The 19,138-nt window shown below is 41.2% G+C and overlaps 1 protein-coding gene and 1 long non-coding RNA gene across 2 annotated transcripts; both read right to left on the bottom strand.

Annotated features, from left to right (window-relative positions):
* Positions 1-1,208: 1,208 nt before the first annotated feature.
* Positions 1,209-5,626, bottom strand: LOC140999939 (C-type lectin lectoxin-Phi1-like). Its single transcript, XM_073470521.1, has 4 exons — positions 5,585-5,626; positions 4,041-4,382; positions 3,669-3,769; positions 1,209-3,181 (listed from the first exon to the last, which is right to left on the bottom strand). The coding sequence occupies exons 1-4, from the start codon at positions 5,595-5,597 to the stop codon at positions 3,056-3,058; spliced, it is 582 nt and encodes a 193-aa protein (XP_073326622.1). The 5' UTR covers positions 5,598-5,626; the 3' UTR covers positions 1,209-3,055.
* Positions 5,627-9,730: 4,104 nt separating this feature from the next.
* Positions 9,731-13,346, bottom strand: LOC141000023 (uncharacterized). The gene is made up of 3 exons (XR_012179508.1): positions 13,319-13,346; positions 10,675-10,806; positions 9,731-9,795 (listed from the first exon to the last, which is right to left on the bottom strand). It is a non-coding gene; the product is annotated as an uncharacterized lncRNA (long non-coding RNA).
* Between the last annotated feature and the right edge of the window lie 5,792 nt (positions 13,347-19,138).

A 19,138-nucleotide genomic window follows, 5' to 3' on the forward strand; every position in this document is an offset into this window, starting at 1 on the left:
CTTGCGTGGGTGTGTGTGTGTGTGGTCATAAGACATCACCGAGCTCCTCTTCTCACCATGACGTCAACACCTGTCTGCAGCCACGTGTCACTCCCACCTGGCGACCACAGGTGCAGTACATATTAAAGGACAGCAGGGGGACACTTCAACATACACATACATGAATAATATCAGAATATTCAAGTAAATACTCTTACACCCATCAAGGTAATTAATCGGACAGTAACATCATAATAGTGAAACTGAATAAAGTAACATGGCTCTAACAGGGACACACCTCTTTATGAAACTTTAATGCTCCTTTATTTTATAGGAATGTTTATTTTGAAAATTCAGCAGTTTCTTCCAATAGTTTCTATATGACGTCACCCAGTGACTCCAGCCCGATGCCGGATTGTATTACTGAGTGGGACAAATAAGACACATCTGTTTGTTTTGTTATTTACCTGCTTCTTCTGTTTTATATGAAGATTTATTATGAAAATTCAGCAATTTTTTCAATAGGGTCCATGTTATGTGACCCAGGTGCCGAGTTGTATCACTACACAGGCCACACCTCCTTTTATTGGATCACTGTATTAGTTGTGCATATGACAACAAGGAACTTGAAGAATAAATGTGGTTAACTGGTGGTAAATATTATGCCAATAAAAGTAAATACAGTAAACGTTTGAGTTTATAATGCCCAGTGCAAACGTGTTGAGAGAAACAGATGAATTACAGATAAAAACAAACATTTTCCTTTGTTTTGAGGGCAACGTACATTTTTGTGTTTAAAATTGAATCCACTGACCTTTGGACACCTTTGTAAAGTACGGAGCCCCCAAAGGATCATTGTGACCATGAGCCCCTCAGAGGGCTCAGGATCCAGATCCTTAACTCCAGTAAAAGTACTGTGACAAAACAAGTTAGAGTCAGACATTCTGACTCACTACTACTCCTCTTACTACCAAGTTACATTCCACCTCTGCATCCTGTAAATCCAGAAGATTCATCAATGAACCCAAGTTAATAACTGAAGAAATGATTGAGCTCAACTCATTATGAAATGTTCACTCATCATCACGTTCATAAAAACATCAACTGGATATTATTTTCATTTCATAACAGACTTTAAAAAAACTCAGAGTTGTTCTGACATTTTCTCAAACCACACTTCTTTATTTAATTTCACACTTTTTATAAGGACACACTTTATTTCACTGTCATTTCTCACATTTCATTGACAGTGGTGTTGTCACCGCCCCCGTCATCCATCAGCCAATCACATGCGCCGCCTCACTTCAACTAGCAAACTGAAGGAGTGCTAATTTAGCCAGTTAGCTCCTGTTAGCTGGAGCAACAACATCAGAGTCATTCTGAATCAACCAACTAGAGGCTGCTGCTGTAAATACACACAGACTGGCTCAACAGACTGAAAGGTGAGGTGCTGAATATCACTCTGAAATGAACAAAGACTTTTCATTTTAAAGATTCTTCAAACATTAAAGCTCATCTTTTTAATGTTTTCTTCACTGCAGTTTCCTCCAGTCAGTTCTTATCTCATCTAACCTGCAGTCATTTATCTCATCACACAGTAAATTATCTCATCACACAGTATATTATCTCATCACACAGTATATTATCTCATCACACAGTAAATTATCTCATCACACAGTATATTATCTCATCACACAGTATATTATCTCATCACACAGTATATTATCTCATCACACAGTATTTTATCTCATCACACAGTAAATTATCTCATCACACAGTATATTATCTCATCACACAGTATATTATCTCATCACACAGTATTTTATCTCATCACACAGTAAATTATCTCATCACACAGTATATTATCTCATCACACAGTATATTATCTCGTCACACAGTATTTTATCTCATCACACAGTAAATTATCTCATCACACAGTATATTATCTCATCACACAGTAAATTATCTCATCACACAGTAAATTATCTCATCACACAGTAAATTATCTCATCACACAGTATATTATCTCATCACACAGTAAATTATCTCATCACACAGTATATTATCTCATCACACAGTAAATTATCTCATCACACAGTATATTATCTCATCACACAGTATATTATCTCATCACACAGTATTTTATCTCATCACACAGTAAATTATCTCATCACACAGTATATTATCTCATCACACAGTATATTATCTCGTCACACAGTATTTTATCTCATCACACAGTAAATTATCTCATCACACAGTATATTATCTCATCACACAGTAAATTATCTCATCACACAGTAAATTATCTCATCACACAGTATATTATCTCATCACACAGTAAATTATCTCATCACACAGTATATTATCTCATCACACAGTATATTATCTCATCTATGTCAGGAAAGAGTGAATAAAGTCTGTTATAAGTTCCCACAGCCCAATGAGATCACTTCAAATGTCTTGTTATAATCGACCAACAGTCTGAAACACAAAGATATTAAGTTTATGATCATATATGAGAAGAAAACATCAAATCCTCACATTGAAGAAGCTTGAACCAGAGAATATTTGGTACGTTTAGTTGACAAATAACTGAAAGGATTAACTGATGATCAAAATAGTTCATGTGACTGATCAGTTCATCCACATGTTGCAGGTCTATTCTGACACATTACATGAGGACTTTGAGGAAAGACTCACACAAACTCAACATTAAAGGAGCATTCTGTAGTTTTGGTGAAGAAATGTTAATGAGCAGAGAAAGATCTTCATTGGCTGATTTTTTTTTCTGCCTAAACAAACTAAATAAACAAACTCTTTGTTTTCATGACTGAATAAACAAACTGACCTTAAAGGACAACACAGTTTATACTGTTTTACTTTGTTTACATGTGGCGGACCCTGCCACCTCTCTAGCTTCAAACAGTGTTCTGGGACCTTATTCTCCTCTGAGAACAGCTTGTTTATTCACTGATGGAAAAGATAAATGTTTCTGAGTTTGTATTATTACCTCATTAATATTGTAAATATTAAATTCTGAGTTTGAATTTCTCCTCCAAAACTACGTAGTGCCCCTTTAAAGCTCGCCCTTCTTCTTCTTCTTTGTCTCCTCCTCCTTGTGGAAGACCTTTCCATCCGACTGCTTCCTCCAGCTCAGTTTGACGTCTCCATCCACCCCCTGGTCCTTCAGCCTCTGTTTGAACTGACAAAACCTCCTCAGCATCATCACTCACATAGAGATATTACATTCTGCACTGTTCTTTATATTTTCCTCTATTTCAGGAGCGCTCTGCATCACATTTATATATTCACATGTTTTGTTCCCTAAGATGGCGTCGCCCTGTTGGCCTGCTGTCCTTTCTGACTTTCTCCTCCTCTTTCTTCTGTTGTAAAGGCTCTGGCTTTTCTAAAACTGATAGTAAAGTTTGTGCTGAGCGTCGACTCTTAACGAGTCACAGTTGTGCCTCAGTCAGGCCTGCAGAGTGGCACGACTACGCTCTTTAATCCTGCACATATGTACGTGCACAGCTTCCTACACAATGCTCAGGTCATGTCATGTTTATCTGTTTCCTACCTCTTCACACTGTTTCTTGTTCTGCTGAGTTTTCCCTCGGGGGATCAACAAAGTCTGATTTTATTTGAATTTCTTCTGTTTGTGTATAAAATTAGAAAGGTCCAACATGATTTACCTCCTTCAACATTTGTTCCAACACAGCAGGGTCGTTGAGATCCAGAGAGGAGTCCTTTCTCTCCAGACGCACTTTGATCACTTGCCTTGTAGTCGTAGGGACTGTGAAAAAATATGTTCATATAAATATTGACTCATCAGTCTGAACAGTGACAGGGAACATGTGGCTCTGTCCTCCATCTGTGGCATCTGTTTGCTGACTTTACAGATAATTTCATGTCAATGATAAACATCAGGAGTGTTTACATTTTATTTTCTGTCCATAACTTTATGTTTTGTGTTGTTTTTGTTACATTATCATTGAGGACATTTGATGCTAAATTAAACCAAAATACAAATATTAATACAAGTTGAATAAAGAGTTAACACTCACGTAGGCTGTAGCAAACGAACGGTCTCTTCAGGTCACAGGGAACGTCCCACCATTTTCCATCTCTGCCCAAGTGTGCCACCACACAATCCTCTATCCCACCATCGTTATCAGGTTGACCTTGAGCCCAGTACCTAAATGAGGAGTTACTTCCATCCGACCACTTCCAGGAGTCTCTGAAAAGGCCGATCCAGGCTATTCCACCTGGAGGTATCAAGTCCTTTACCTCCTGGTTCTCTGCTGTGTTCCTCACACTGGCCAGGTCTGTGTGGTGATCTCTGCAGTAGCTCTGGGCCTCAGTCAAGGTCATGGAAGTATTGATGAGGACAAACGTCACATTCAGCCCTGAAAACAGAGCACAGTGCTGTGCAGAGGTACTATAACATACAGTTTACCATCCATGCCGTGTCTGTGGCAGTATTCACAGCATTATAAATCCACTGAATTAATGACTTTGTAAAATAAAAATGGAAGACATGATCATCTTAATAAATGTTACTGAGTATTTCTTCAGTCTCTCTCCATTAATAATCACATCCTTAAAATCTACATCTAATAGATTGACACATTATTTTTTCTACATGTGAATATTTCCTCAGATTTCTGAAACACAAACATACGGGCCCCTCTGAAGGGTCACCAGATACATCTGAGGGCTCGTCAGATGGTTGATGGGAGAGGAAAGAAAAGAAAAAAGTTCTGATGCACAAATCTGTCTTCAGTTTTTCTTTTCTTTAACTTTCCTCCAATATTTGCTTTCACATAAAATAAAATGGATCATCTGACTTCTTTGGACTTCACCATGTGAGAAGTTTAGTGGGGAAATGTTTCTTTGGTGGAACTAACAACACATGAACATGTGAAACATGACAAGAAGCTCCAGTAGACAGAGCTTTGTGTCAGAGGTCACCAGCACAAAGAAACAAGAAGGTTGGGAACTAGTTCAATATATAACAATGTGTTGTATTTTATAAGCTTCTCATATGTTTTTTAATGTTTATATTCATCTGAACAGTAACAAGTAACTACAGCTGTTGAGTAAATGAAGTCAATTCAAGAATACATCATTTTCCCTCTGAGATCCAGTGGAGTTATGAAGTTACACAGTAAATAAAGTAGCGTAGTAATAGAGTACATGTACTCAGTTGCTTTCATGTGGGGTGTGGAGCCAGATCTGCCTTTTATTATCTGAAACAGCTAAATTGCGGCCACGTCTCCGTCTGAGTGACTCAGAGACTGCAGCATGTTTTTAAATCCAGCAGGATGGACTATTACAATGCTCTTCTATCTGCTCCACCCAAACAAGTCATTCATCACTGACAAGCTTCTTTTTCTCATTCTCACCTGCATCGCTGTCAAATCATCAATATTAATTGCTGCCTTATTGGCTTGTAAGTCATCTGTAAAGCTCTTTGAATTGTATTAACTTTGATGGAAGGTGCTGTAAATAAAGTTTGACTGACTGATCCTGTATCAGCCCAAATAATGAGGGAGAGCTCAAGAACCTGAACTGGTGTGTTTTAAACTTCACTGCTTAATATTCTCACCTCTGACATCCATGCAGACCGACTGAAAGCGACTTTCACAAGGGTAGTCATGCCATCGTCCACCTTCATACATCACTGTGCAGTACTCTCTACTTTTATAGTTGTCTGGTTGTCCAGTCCTCCACTGTCTGAACTCAGTCTCCCCGTCTTTGTAGAAACTGGTGTCTGACAGTGACCACCTCCAGCTGTTCACGTCATCATACAGCCCGATCCAGACACCCTGAAAGCAATATTTTAATATATCTTTCTTTAGCCTCACATTTATTACATGGCAACACAATATACACTCAGAAGTTAATCTGAGGCTTCAGCAGTCTGAGTGACACAGATCCAGTTCATATCCTCCAAAGTGACAGGCTTTCTAATACAACATTCCCTCCTTTTGTTTCCATCCACTGCAGCTCAACAGGGACACTCAGTCTGGTGAAACACAACGAGGGAGTTTTATATTAAAAACACTTCACAGCCCGATTCTAAAAGAGTTGGGACGCTGTGTAGAATAAAGACACAATGCAAACATTTGCAAAGAACTGACTTCAGTCCTGCTGCTCCTGAGCTCATGTAGTAAAATCATTTATACAATCATGTGTTTGACGACCTCGCCCCATCCTTGCTTGTGAACGACTGAGCCTTTGGAGGACGCCCCTTTCATACCCGATTATGATACGATCACCTGTTACCGATGAACCTGTTCACCTGTGGAAGCTTCCAACACAACAACTTTCAGGCTTTTGTTGCCCCGTCACAATTTGTTTGAAACGCGTCGCTTCAGAATAGACATATATTTACACAAATCAGTGAAGCTGAACATGAAATAAATAAATTGTCTTTGTACTGTTTTAAATTGAGTTTATGTCAAAAAGGATCAGCAGATTATCACATTCCCCGATTCTGTTTAATTTGTATTTTACACAACGTCCCAACTTCTTTGGAAAGAGCGTTGTATACATATATAGACATATGTAGACATATAGTCTATGAGTACATTTCATATTGTAAACAAATAAATATGAGGCGTTTTCTAGAGGTAGAGGTAGGAGTAGTTTAGATTCAAGCTGCACCTTAATCAGACACCAGATTAAAGTGCTGCTTACAATGTCCTTCTGAGAAGTAGTGGAGTAGAAGTACAGAGTGGCAGTAAATGGAAATACTCAAGTACAAGTACAGTACCTCAAAATGTTACTTCAAAATGTATCTACTGACTTTACACCAATGTGGAAGTGCAAAACTTTCAACCTGCGTGTCATTTACATGTTTGTCAAAAATGGCTTTGAGACTAAAGAAAGACATCAGTGAACTCACAGTTGTTAAAAACACTTGGTTTTTATCTGCGGTGTCGTTCAGGATCCTCACGTCCTCCATGTTGTCTATAGTTGCCAGGTCAGTGTATTTCTCTCTGCAGTACCTCTGAGCTTCAGTCATGTTCTTCCGGTCAGAAACAAAATGGTACTGACGAGGGACATGTGATGAGACAGCACTCAGCCCTGTAGAGACAGACATGCATACTGGTGACATTTGGGTGAAACATGACTTCTATGAATCATCTGGACTTTGTCACGTTGCATTTCAGTGTATTCAGGTGTGTCGTTGTCTCTGTCAGTAAAATCAGCTGTGGAATGTAACAAAGTCATTGACTTAAGTACTGTACTTAAACTAGTGACAGGGTTGGGGGTGTCTGTTGACACTTTAAGGACAATTTGCAGTGTTTCTGTTTATGTAACTTTATATTTCTACTCCATTACATTTCACTGTAATATCAGACTTTTACTGCAGTACATTTAATTGTTATTCAGGTGAAGATTTTAGTCTAAAGACACATGACAACCTGAAATACAATAAAATACATAGTTATATATTACACCAGTGGTTCTCTGGGACGTCCCAGTAACTCAAGTGGTAGAGCATGCGTCTCATGCACAGAGGCTGATCATTAAAGGGGCACTACGTAGTTTTGCAAAAGAAATTCTTTTAAAAAATAGATATTTACAATATTAATGAGGTAATAATACAAACTCAGAAATATTTATCTTTTCCATCAGTGAATAAACAAGCTGGTCTCAGAGGAGAATAAGGTCCCAGAACACTGTTTGAAGCTAGAGAGGTGGCAGGGTCCGCCACATATAAACAAAGTAAACCAGTATAAACTGTGTTGTCCCAACCCTCCAGGCGCCAGAGTTTATTTAGGAAAATATTCCGTTTGGATTTTAAGATTTCAAAAGGCTGTAGCTTGGAAGTGGTGAGAGATAAATCCATAGTGTAAATGAGAAAAATATTCATAATGACCTAAAGTTTGTGATGGGAGTAAATTTAATCATCTAATTTGCATATTGTGACGTCACCAGGTGACTGAAAGTAACTTTCAGTAAAACTGATTTTTGAACATATTTACACAGAAAAAAAATATTTCATCCTCAAAATGAAGGAACAGGAGTTTGATTGGAGTAAATTTACTAATATAATTCGTATGTCACCAGGTAAAATTCAGTAAAACAGAATTCTGAACATATTTACACAGTAGATTTGTTTTCACTTCATTTCATTTTTTCATAGATTTTTTTCATCCTCTCATCCTCAGAGTAAATAAACAGGAATCTGATTGGAGTAAATTTCCTAATCTAACTTGTAAAAAGAAAATAAAACTCTCGCAGTGATCAGCGTGTGTTGCTTGTGTGACAGTGTCTGCAGCTGCAGCATCGTCATCAGAGGGCAAATCGTCCCCTTCTGAATCGCGATCAGCAAAGATCTGTGCAAGCACCTCATCCGCACTGTAAAGTCTTTTGGGCATTTTGTTTTTTATTACAAAAGTCGCTGTCTGTCTCTCGATCTGTCCAGCACACTTCTGCCACGGCTCCGCGGCTCTCTCCTCTCCCACTCTGCCGTTTAGCCGCTGCCGCTCCGACAGCTGGTGTCGGGTTTCAAACTTTTTTTTTCTCAGGTATTTTGCATAGAAACACACCCACAACTGACGTCAGGATTGAAGCTGAATCTAGTGGCCATCTAGTGGTAGCAAGCAAGTAACAGCACAAGGCAGTAGATGTAAAGATATGGGCTGTTTTAATGAGCAATGTTGCCTGTCGCAATAATGCCACTTTGTTTATTCAGTCATGAAAACAAAGTTTGATTGTTTAGTTTGTTTAGGCAGAAAAAAATCAGCCAATGAAGATCTTTCTCTGCTCATTAACATTTAATCACTAAAACTACAGAATGCTCCTTTAATGGATTCTGATACTTTAAGTCCATTGATCTGATAATACTTCCTATTACTAAAGATCCCGTCCCAAAGTTTTGGCTCGTCGGTGTATAAACTGTGTGTGTATAAATATATATACTGTATATATATATTAATGAGTGCAGGTACAGAGTCTGACTACATTTTGATTGAATCATCCCTAATTGCATTTTTAAGAATAAATGAGAGCTGTGATTGGTTCCTGCTTTATTCAGACAGAACCCAGTTTATTGTTTTTTGTTTTAAAAGTCAGTTCAGCGTCGAGAAATATTGAGGAACTCAGTGATGGTTTGTAAACGGCACACACCAAAGCTGGACTGGAAAAAATAGAAAGCTAAAGACTGTAAGAGCTGCAGCCTGACCACAAAATATTTCAGGGTAAAAGAAATCAAATTCAGAGGATTCAGTTTGCATTAGTCTGTGCGTCAGTCAAAGGAGAAGGATTATATAAATGTGGGACATCATTTTTAATTCATTAGACATTTTAATTTATTTTATTAATTTAATTTATTAGACATTTTTAATTTAGACTTCTGATGACAGTTTTGTCCCCACAAGGTTTTGTGCTGTAATAAAAGAATATAAACATCTATAAAACAAATAAACTACTGACCTGATGCAGCCATGATGAGCAGCAGGACTGCGTCCATCTTCGTCGGCTCTCTGTTCGTTCTGATGTGAGACGTCAGACTTGTGGCTGTTGATGTAGCTCATTAAAGCTGACACTGCTTCAACACAATACATCACTGTCCACCTGTGATTTGCATTATTGGGAGCTGTAAACTTCGAGTACGCTGCTAAAACTGAACTTTACCCTTTATGCATGACATGGTTTGCATCCTTCATTTGGCTATCACAATGTTTATGACAAGGACACACACAAGAACAACATATTAATGGAACATTTCATTACACAAACCTTAATGTTCGTGCCAGACTGGGTCCATGGGATTCTTTGCTGAGTCTCAGCCTCATCCCAGCGCTGTAAAACAACATAGAGATACTCTGTCACACGTAAAAGTCGTGTGTTCATAATTTTATTTGAGTAAAAGTAGGATTGAAATGTGATTAATGTATCAAAATAAGATACATGCTGGAATTATTCTATCAATCAATCAAAGTTAAGCTAACTCTTAATTGTTGTCAGGAATGTTAAAGGTGCTTCGGCTGCACAAACAGCCACAGACCGTTTGTTTGAAGAAATGCAAGGTTGTCATGAATAACTGGACAAACAGGTGATTTTAGTGTTTCAAGAGACCAAACGAATCTGTAACAGAGTTTATCAAACACCTTCAGAGAGTGTAGGAATCTAGTGAAGCCATAAAAATGGACCATTGTGAAACAGAACAAACTCTAATGAATGGCTGATTGCCTATGATAGAGACTGTCTTTAAAATAAGAGATCTTATAGAGATCAGACAGACTTGAAGCCTCAGAGAAAAGTGCTCCTGATGAAGGAAGCAGCCCTCCTCCCCTCACAACAGCTCAGAGGACAGCAGAGGGACGAGCCCCACAAACAACACACACACACACACACACACACACACACACACACTCTCACACACACACACACACAGAAAAGAGGAACTGTAGACCAGAATAGACGAGAGGATTAGAGATGATTTTCATACACTGAGGTACGTGTCAGGCAGCAGGTCTAACAGGTGTCAGGTGACCAGGCCGCTGTACCATCTTCTCTCACACCATGTTTAACACGTATAGAAATCTGACCAACGACAGGCAGAAATCCACATTACTTCTGTGGACAAACCACCAGAATAAAGTGAGTTTCAACCTGCCGGCCTGACGTTTACGTAATCGTCAGAAATGTGTTTGAGATGAGAGAGAAAGGTGAACTCACGTGGCTGTATTCAGAGTCCACCATTGAGCTTTAATCTGCCGTGTCGTTCAGGATCTTCACGTCCTCCATGTTGTCTGTAGTTGCCAGGTGTGTGTGTTTTTCTCTGCAGCACCTCTGAGCTTCAGTCACGTTCTTCAGGACATAAAGAAAATGCTATTTTCATTATCTTATGAAATTGTTGGCAATTGATTTTCATGTCTTACCTCTAAATGTTTAACTGTTTCACCCTAAATGTATTAACAGATACAGTACTGTGCAAAAGCTTTAGGCAGGTGTGAAGGAATGCTGTAAACTAAGAATGCTTTCAAAAATATAAATAATAATTGTTTATTTTTATCAATTTACAAATTGCAAAGTGAGCGAACAAAAGAAAAATCTAAATCAAATCAATATTTGGTGTTACGACCCTTTGCCTTCAAACCAGCATCAATTCTTTGCCGCCACGCCTCCCGCGAGGTGTGTTTGGAGTATAAGTATTGGATCCCCATTAAGTACTGGATTTCATTGGATTCCATGACTGGATTTATTGCATGTGTGGATATGGGATCTACGGTATGATTGGATATGGGATCTATTGGGACCTGGGATCTACTGCATGATTGGATCTGGGATCTATTGGGATCTGGGATCTACTGCATGATTGGATATGGGATCTATTGGGACCTGGGGTCTACTGCATGATTGGATATGGGATCTACTGCATGATTGGATATGGGATCTACTGCATGACTGGATATGGGATCTATTGGGACCTGGGATCTACTGCATGATTGGATATGGGATCTACTGCATGATTGGATATGGGATCTACTGCATGACTGGATATGGGATCTATTGGGACCTGGGATCTACTGCATGACTGGATATGGGATCTATTGGGACCTGGGATCTACTGCATGATTGGATATGGGATCTACTGCATGACTGGATATGGGATCTATTGGGACCTGGGATCTACTGCATGACTGGATATGGGATCTATTGGGACCTGGGATCCACTGCATGATTGGATATGGGATCTACTGCATGATTGGATATGGGATCTATTGGGACTTGGGATCTACTGCATGATTGGATATGGGATCTATTGGGACTTGGGATCTACTGCATGATTGGATATGGGATCTATTGGGACCTGGGGTCTACTGCATGATTGGATATGGGATCTACTGCATGATTGGATATGGGATCTATTGGGACCTGGGATCTACTGCATGATTGGATATGGGATCTACTGCATGATTGGATATGGGATCTATTGGGACCTGGGGTCTACTGCATGATTGGATATGGGATCTACTGCATGATTGGATATGGGATCTATTGGGACTTGGGGTCTACTGCATGATTGGATATGGGATCTACTGCATGATTGGATATGGGATCTATTGGGACTTGGGATCTACTGCATGATTGGATATGGGATCTATTGGGACTTGGGATCTACTGCATGATTGGATATGGGATCTATTGGGACCTGGGGTCTACTGCATGATTGGATATGGGATCTACAGCATGATTGGATATGGGATCTATTGGGACCTGGGATCTACTGCATGATTGGATATGGGATCTACTGCATGATTGGATATGGGATCTATTGGGACCTGGGGTCTACTGCATGATTGGATATGGGATCTACTGCATGATTGGATATGGGATCTATTGGGACTTGGGATCTACTGCATGATTGGATATGGGATCTATTGGGACTTGGGACCTGATGCATGATTGGATATGAGATCTATTGGGACTTGGGATCTACTGCATGATTGGATATGGGATCTACTGCATGATTGGATATGGGATTTATTGGGACCTGGGATCTACACTATGATTGGATATGGGATCTATTGGGACTTGGGATCTACTGCATGATTGGATATGGGATCTACTGCATGATTGGATATGGGATCTATTGGGACTTGGGATCTACTGCATGATTGGATATGGGATCTACTGCATGATTGGATATGGGATCTATTGGGACCTGGGAGCTACTGCATGATTGGATATGGGATCTATTGGGACCTGGGATCTACACTATGATTGGATATGGGATCTATTGGGACTTGGGATCTACTGCATGATTGGATATGGGATCGACTGCATGATTGTTTATGGGATCTATTGGGACCTGGGGTCTACTGCATGATTGGATATGGGATCTATTGGGACCTGGGATCTACTGCATGATTGGATATGGGATCTATTGGGACTTGGGATCTACTGCATGATTGGATATGGGATCTATTGGGACCTGGGGTCTATTGCATGACTGGATATGGGATCTATTGGGACTTGGGATCTACTGCATGATTGGATATGGGATCTACTGCATGATTGGATATGGGATCTATTGGGACTTTGGACCTGATGCATGATTGGATATGGGATCTATTGGGACTTGGGATCTACTGCATGATTGGATATGGGATCTACTGCATGATTGGATATGGGATCTATTGGGACTTGGGATCTACTGCATGATTGGATATGGGATCTACTGCATGATTGGATATGGGGTCCAATGCATGATGGTACATCATTTTTAATTTAAACTTCTGATGACAGTTTTGTCCCCACAAGGTTTTGTGCTGTAATAAAAGAATAGAAACATCTATAAAACAAATAAACTACTGACCTGATGCAGCCATGATGAGCAGCAGGACTGCGTCCATCTTCGTCGGCTCTCTGTTTCTTCTGATGTGAGACGTCAGACTTGTGGCTGTTGATGTAGCTCATTAAAGCTGACACTGCTTCAACACAATACGTCACTGTCCACCTGTGATTTGCATTGTTGGGAGCTGTAAACTTCCAGTACGCTGCTAAAACTGAACTTTACCCTTTATGCAAGACATTGTTTGCATCCTTCATTTGGCTATCACAATGTTTATGACAAGGACACACACAAGAACAACATATTAATGGAAAATTTCATTACACATACCTTAATGTTCGTGCCAGACTGGGTCCATGGGATTCTTTGCTGAGTCTCAGCCTCATCCCAGCACTGTAAAACAACAGAGAGATACTCTGTCACACGTAAAAGTCGTGTGTTCATAATTTTATTTGAGTAAAAGTAGGATTGAAATGTGATTAATGTATCAAAAGTAAAAGTACTCATACTTCTGAAAAACGCCCCTGTGAGGGATACATTTTATTATTGATGCACACATACATGCAATATATTTATTTGTTGATTATATTTTGTATCAATCTGAATCTGATGGTCACTTAAAATTTAAAATATGTGTAGTACAGTGAAAAGTATAAACCCCTGAAATGTAGAGGTGTAGATGTTTACAGGTACAAGTGACACATGATGAAAGAAGCAGAGACCTTGAGATGTGACAAACTGAACTAAAAGCAGCCCAACTGAGATAAATTGCTACAAAAGAGAAAAGTGCTCCTGATGAAGGAAGCAGCCCTCCTCCCCTCACAACGGCTCAGAGGACAGCAGAGGGAGGAGCCCCACACACAACACACACACACACACACACACACTCACACTCACACTCACACACACACTCACACTCACACACACACACACTCACACACACAGAAAAGAGGAACTGTAGACCAGAATAGACGAGATGATCAGATATGATTTTCATACACTGAGGTACGTGTCAGGCAGCAGGTCTAACAGGTGTCAGGTGACCAGGCCGCTGTACCATCTTCTCTCACACCATGTTTAACACGTATAGAAATCTTACCAACGACAGGCAGAAATCCACATTACTTCTGTGGACAAACCACCAGAATAAAGTGAGTTTCAACCTGCCGGCCTGACGTTTACGTAATCGTCAGAAATGTGTTTGAGCTGAGAGAGAAAGGTGAACTCACGTGGCTGTATTCAGAGTCCACCACTGAGCTTTTATCTGCCGTGTCGTTCAGGATCTTCACGTCCTCCATGTTGTCTGTAGTTGCCAGGTGTGTGTGTTTTTCTCTGCAGCACCTCTGAGCTTCAGTCACGTTCTGCAACATGGTGCTGACGGTGAACATGTGATGAGACAGCACTCAGCCCTGCAGGAACAACAGGACGACAACATGAGATTGTTGAAACGTCACATTTCTGTGTGTTCAGGTGTCGTTATAGGAAAATCAGAGGTGGAATGAAAAACAGTTGTGTAAACAACAATTTTGAGTATTTCTGATTGTTTTTGACATTTCACACTTCAGTGTCGTACTTTTACTGCAGCACATCTCCTTAAAAAATGCCTGAGGGCCTCCTGTGTGTGAGAGCGAGAGACATGATGCACATGAAGAGTCAAAGCTGACAGGGTTGTACACATTGTGTACTTACTCAAAAGGCTGTGTGGCCCTTTGACCTCCTGAACAATGAACAACAAGACATCACCCACACAGCCTCATAAACAACTGGAGAACAAGTCATCAACTAGCAAAGTCATGATCTTGTTTCAAAGAGACCACAGAGCCGCATTTAGCTCAGCAGGGAAACACAAGAGAGGAGCAAATGGTCACTAAGTGTCTGAAGCCAGCGCTGCTCGCTAACGCAGCCGCTGTGACCTGGATCTATACACACACACTGATGTTATAACGCAGCTGCACAACTACACACGCTGTGATAACAAGTCAGCAAGCTCCCTAAATAATGTCCCCGACATAACTTCATCATGTTTGCTCCAGGCAGACAGGCGCAGTCCATCCACAGCCTCTTACCGCAGCTTCCGCTCTCCCTCCGCTGTCGCCGCCAGCGCCGTCATCTCTCTCTCGCCTCGGCCTCGCCTCGTCCCCCTCACGGTCACCTCCATCATCATCGGCCGCCAGTGCTGCCACAGGTGCGGAGGCTGCTCCACCTGTCCCACAACTTACTTTTAACCTGGATACCGGACAGACACTCACTCCGGAGACACCCAGCGGCGTCTCTTCCTCAGTGTCCCGCAGTGTCGGCAGCAGCAGGACGGTCAGCCGCCTCCCGGAACCTCGCGCTGCGCTGGAGGCTGAATGGGTCGGTCCAGCCTTCGGAGCGTTTCCTGGCTGCGTCACCAGGTGTTCATGCAGTAAAGTCTGTTCTGGTCCAAATCTATCAAACGTCTACATTTATTTGTGTGTGTACAATGTGTCAAATCTAAACTGAATGATCAACATTACAAAACAAACATTAACCCATCGGTGAATAACAACTATATTTACCATCGCATTACCAGCGTCACGTATTTTAACTGAAAGTTAAAATTTGGAGGTTTTATAGTCCCTTGAAGTTTAACACATCTGGCGTCGGATGTTCAAAAGAGTAAAAACCGAGTATAAACCCAAGACTCACACTTGAATGTCGTGTCTGCGCCACTTGATGTCGCCATTTTCTCTTTCTTTCCCGCTTCTGTTTCGGGACTGAGCGGCGGCGCGCAAAGGATCTTGGGATATGTGAGGTCGCGAAGGACAGTACATGGATCTATTATTAATGGATACCGGACCAAAAATGGCGGCCGTTGATTTCAACGGAGTTGCTCGCCTGGCGCATACGCCGAAAAAGTTTCTGACTTCCGGGTTTACTTCCGCGTTATGGGGCCCATAGAGCATGCGCAGTTGAGTCACCCCCCATGATGCTCTGGGGCCTCCCATCATGCCCTGGGGCAATGAGAACGAGCAAATCGCGTTCTGAACAAGCGCTGCGCGCTCATGAGAGCTTGTGGATGAGTTTGACCGGTAATGAAAAATCTACACAATCAAATGATGGATTTATAGGGCACATCAACCGGTGATGTTCTCAAAGTCATGGTTATAGACTGTACGTGGTTAATTTGTGTTGTTTTATGTTTTTAAGTAAGGATAAAACGTTGTTCTCCGCTGTTTTCCTCACCCTCCTCCCGGTCGTATGCATTTGTTTCCAGTGAAGTCAGTCGGTGGATCGATGGATTATCATATACATGTTATGTTGTGTGTATTTGTGTAGTCTGATCTGTCATAAACAACAGATCACATGTTGCGGGGCGCGTTTGTGTCGCGGACTCACGGTGCCACAGAGACGGGAGCTGAACCTGTGGACAGAGCGACTGTCTGTGACACCGCCCGGTCCCGAGGCTGAGCGCAGGGTTGGTCTTTAGCCACGATACGGAAGGAGCCTCCACTCTCCCAGTTACAAGTTACAAGTCATTTATCTACCATCACAATGAGTCTGAAGCTGTTTAATGAAGGTAAAAATGAAACACAAGGCAAACACCCTGCAGAGTTCCTCTCTGTGCTACTCTGACCAGAGTGGCGTCCTTAGCAACGGGCCTGGCAACCGACTGCAGGAGTCACTTTATCTGTTGCTGTGACTCCCATCTCTGGTCAATAGGTGGCGATTTTTCTGTTCACTCTCCATATTCAGCCTCTAACACACTGCTAACTCCTAACACCCATGCAATATTTTAATACACCCACTCTTACTCCAAACAAAGATGAAGCTTTCCACCATCTACACAAGACATCTCTCACCGATATAAAGAGGCGTCTGGCCCCCGGGGAAGCCTTCTGGCCAAAAACCCTGGAGCACAGAGGACAGTTTAGTGTTTCATCCTGTACACAATGACTCAACTACATGCACACACTTATGGCACCATATTCTACACATGTGAGCCACAGTAATTATGGCACATGTTCCACCAAATACTAACAAAGTGATCCACCATGTCCAGGATCCTGACTGTCTCCCTTTCAGGCGGAGCTGGTGTGACGTGTAAACAATGTTGTGTGCGAATCCAATAAAGTGCAAATATCTCTACCGAAGTGCAAGTGCCATTATTCATGTGCATTGTTTAGTTGATTGTGCATATATGTATAAAAATAACTGTAAAATATTTCCAAGGCTCAATCAAATCTGTCCCAAGTAAAAATTGTTTAATTTGTGATTACAGTCTGCAAAACTGAGAATAGTTTGTAAGAGCCGAGTGAGAGTAAAACATGTGTAACTGCATGTTGACTGTTGTTTCTCACTTTCTTTAAATAGAGAATGCTTTGACATTATGTAAGTAAAATGTGCATTTCTTAATTAATTAATTTTATATTTTTATATTTTATTCATCTGTATTATTTATTGCGTTGTAGTTTATACTTCATCATCATCAGTATGCTCTGCTGCAGATTGCATGTTTCCAGGTCATCAGACTGAGACGGTTCAAACCGTAATAAAAGGTCGTTATAGGATGAAAAGGATATTGAACATCAGTCAAGGTGAGACCGAGACCCTGGTGACACGTCACCGAAACTATCACATGCAGGTAAATAACTTGGACTTTTACACAGCAGTGGCACTGGCAGTAAGTGAACATGTCATTAAGCGGGTGATTTAACGCCAAAATACCTTTAGAGTTGCATTTAGAAATACATGCCGTTAAAATATGAAACTTGTATCACAACTCTGTCTCGAAAAAAACTCACCCTGGAGTCGTTTAATTCACTTTTCCGACCGCGTTTCGCCCCGTTCAGAGCCGTCATTAAGCCGACAGGCATCCGCGCTCCCGAGACACAGCGGGACCGCGCTTGGGAGTTCACGCACACAGCTGTGACGTCACCATGGAAAATGAGACTTTGGGGGGGCTTTTCTGGCCTTTAGAAAACTTTTTGACGGTTTAAAAGTCCATGACTTAAAAATATGGAATACAAAGATTATCCATTAACAGTGGTTACAGCTGGAGGCGTCCTGAGAACAGTTTTACAGGCTTCTCTTTTACTATTGCAGTCTATGGGAAAATGCTTTCTGGCCCCATGGGATTTTTTGTTGCAATACCACGAGTGGCCACTGGGAAACATCGGCGTGTCTGCTGAGAGGCTTCGTCATATCCAGGTAATATTATAGATCCATGGGACAGTAGCGGTGCGTCCATGGATCTATAATCAGACCTGGATATGATAGTCAGGATCCTGGACATGGTGGATCACTTTGTTAGTATTTGGTGGAACATGTGCCATAATTACTGTGGCTTACATGTGTAGAATATGGTGCCATAAGTGTGTGCATGTAGTTGAGTCATTGTGTACAGGATGAAACACTAAACTGTCCTCTGTGCTCCAGGGTTTTTGGCCAGAAGGCTTCCCCGGGGGCCAGACGCCTCTTTATATCGGTGAGAGATGTCTTGTGTAGATGGTGGAAAGCTTCATCTTTGTTTGGAGTAAGAGTGGGTGTATTAAAATATTGCATGGGCGTTAGGAGTTAGCAGTGTGTTAGAGGCTGAATATGGAGAGTGAACAGAAAAAACACCACCTATTGACCAGAGATGGGAGTCACAGCAACAGATAAAGTGACTCCTGCAGTCGGTTGCCAGGCCCGTTGCTAAGGACGCCACTCTGATCAAGTAAACCCGGAAGTCAGACACTTTTTCGGCGCATGCATGGATCATGGATGTCTTATATAACTGGATACCGGACCGGAAAATGGCGGTCGTTGATTTCAACGGAGTTGCTCGCCTGGCGCATGCGCCGAAAAAGGTTTCTGATCTAGTCATGTTATTTATTGATT

Source organism: Pagrus major, chromosome 7, assembly GCF_040436345.1.
Source record: "Pagrus major chromosome 7, Pma_NU_1.0".
NCBI classification, from domain to species: Eukaryota; Metazoa; Chordata; class Actinopteri; order Spariformes; family Sparidae; genus Pagrus; species Pagrus major.

Coding starts and splice junctions, on each gene's coding strand:
- LOC140999939 (XM_073470521.1), bottom strand. Junction 3,770..4,040: donor GTTCGTTTGCTACAGCCTAC/GTGAGTGTTAAC, acceptor ATTTTTTCACAG/TCCCTACGACTACAAGGCAA. Junction 3,182..3,668: donor TGGAACAAATGTTGAAGGAG/GTAAATCATGTT, acceptor AGGTTTTGTCAG/TTCAAACAGAGGCTGAAGGA.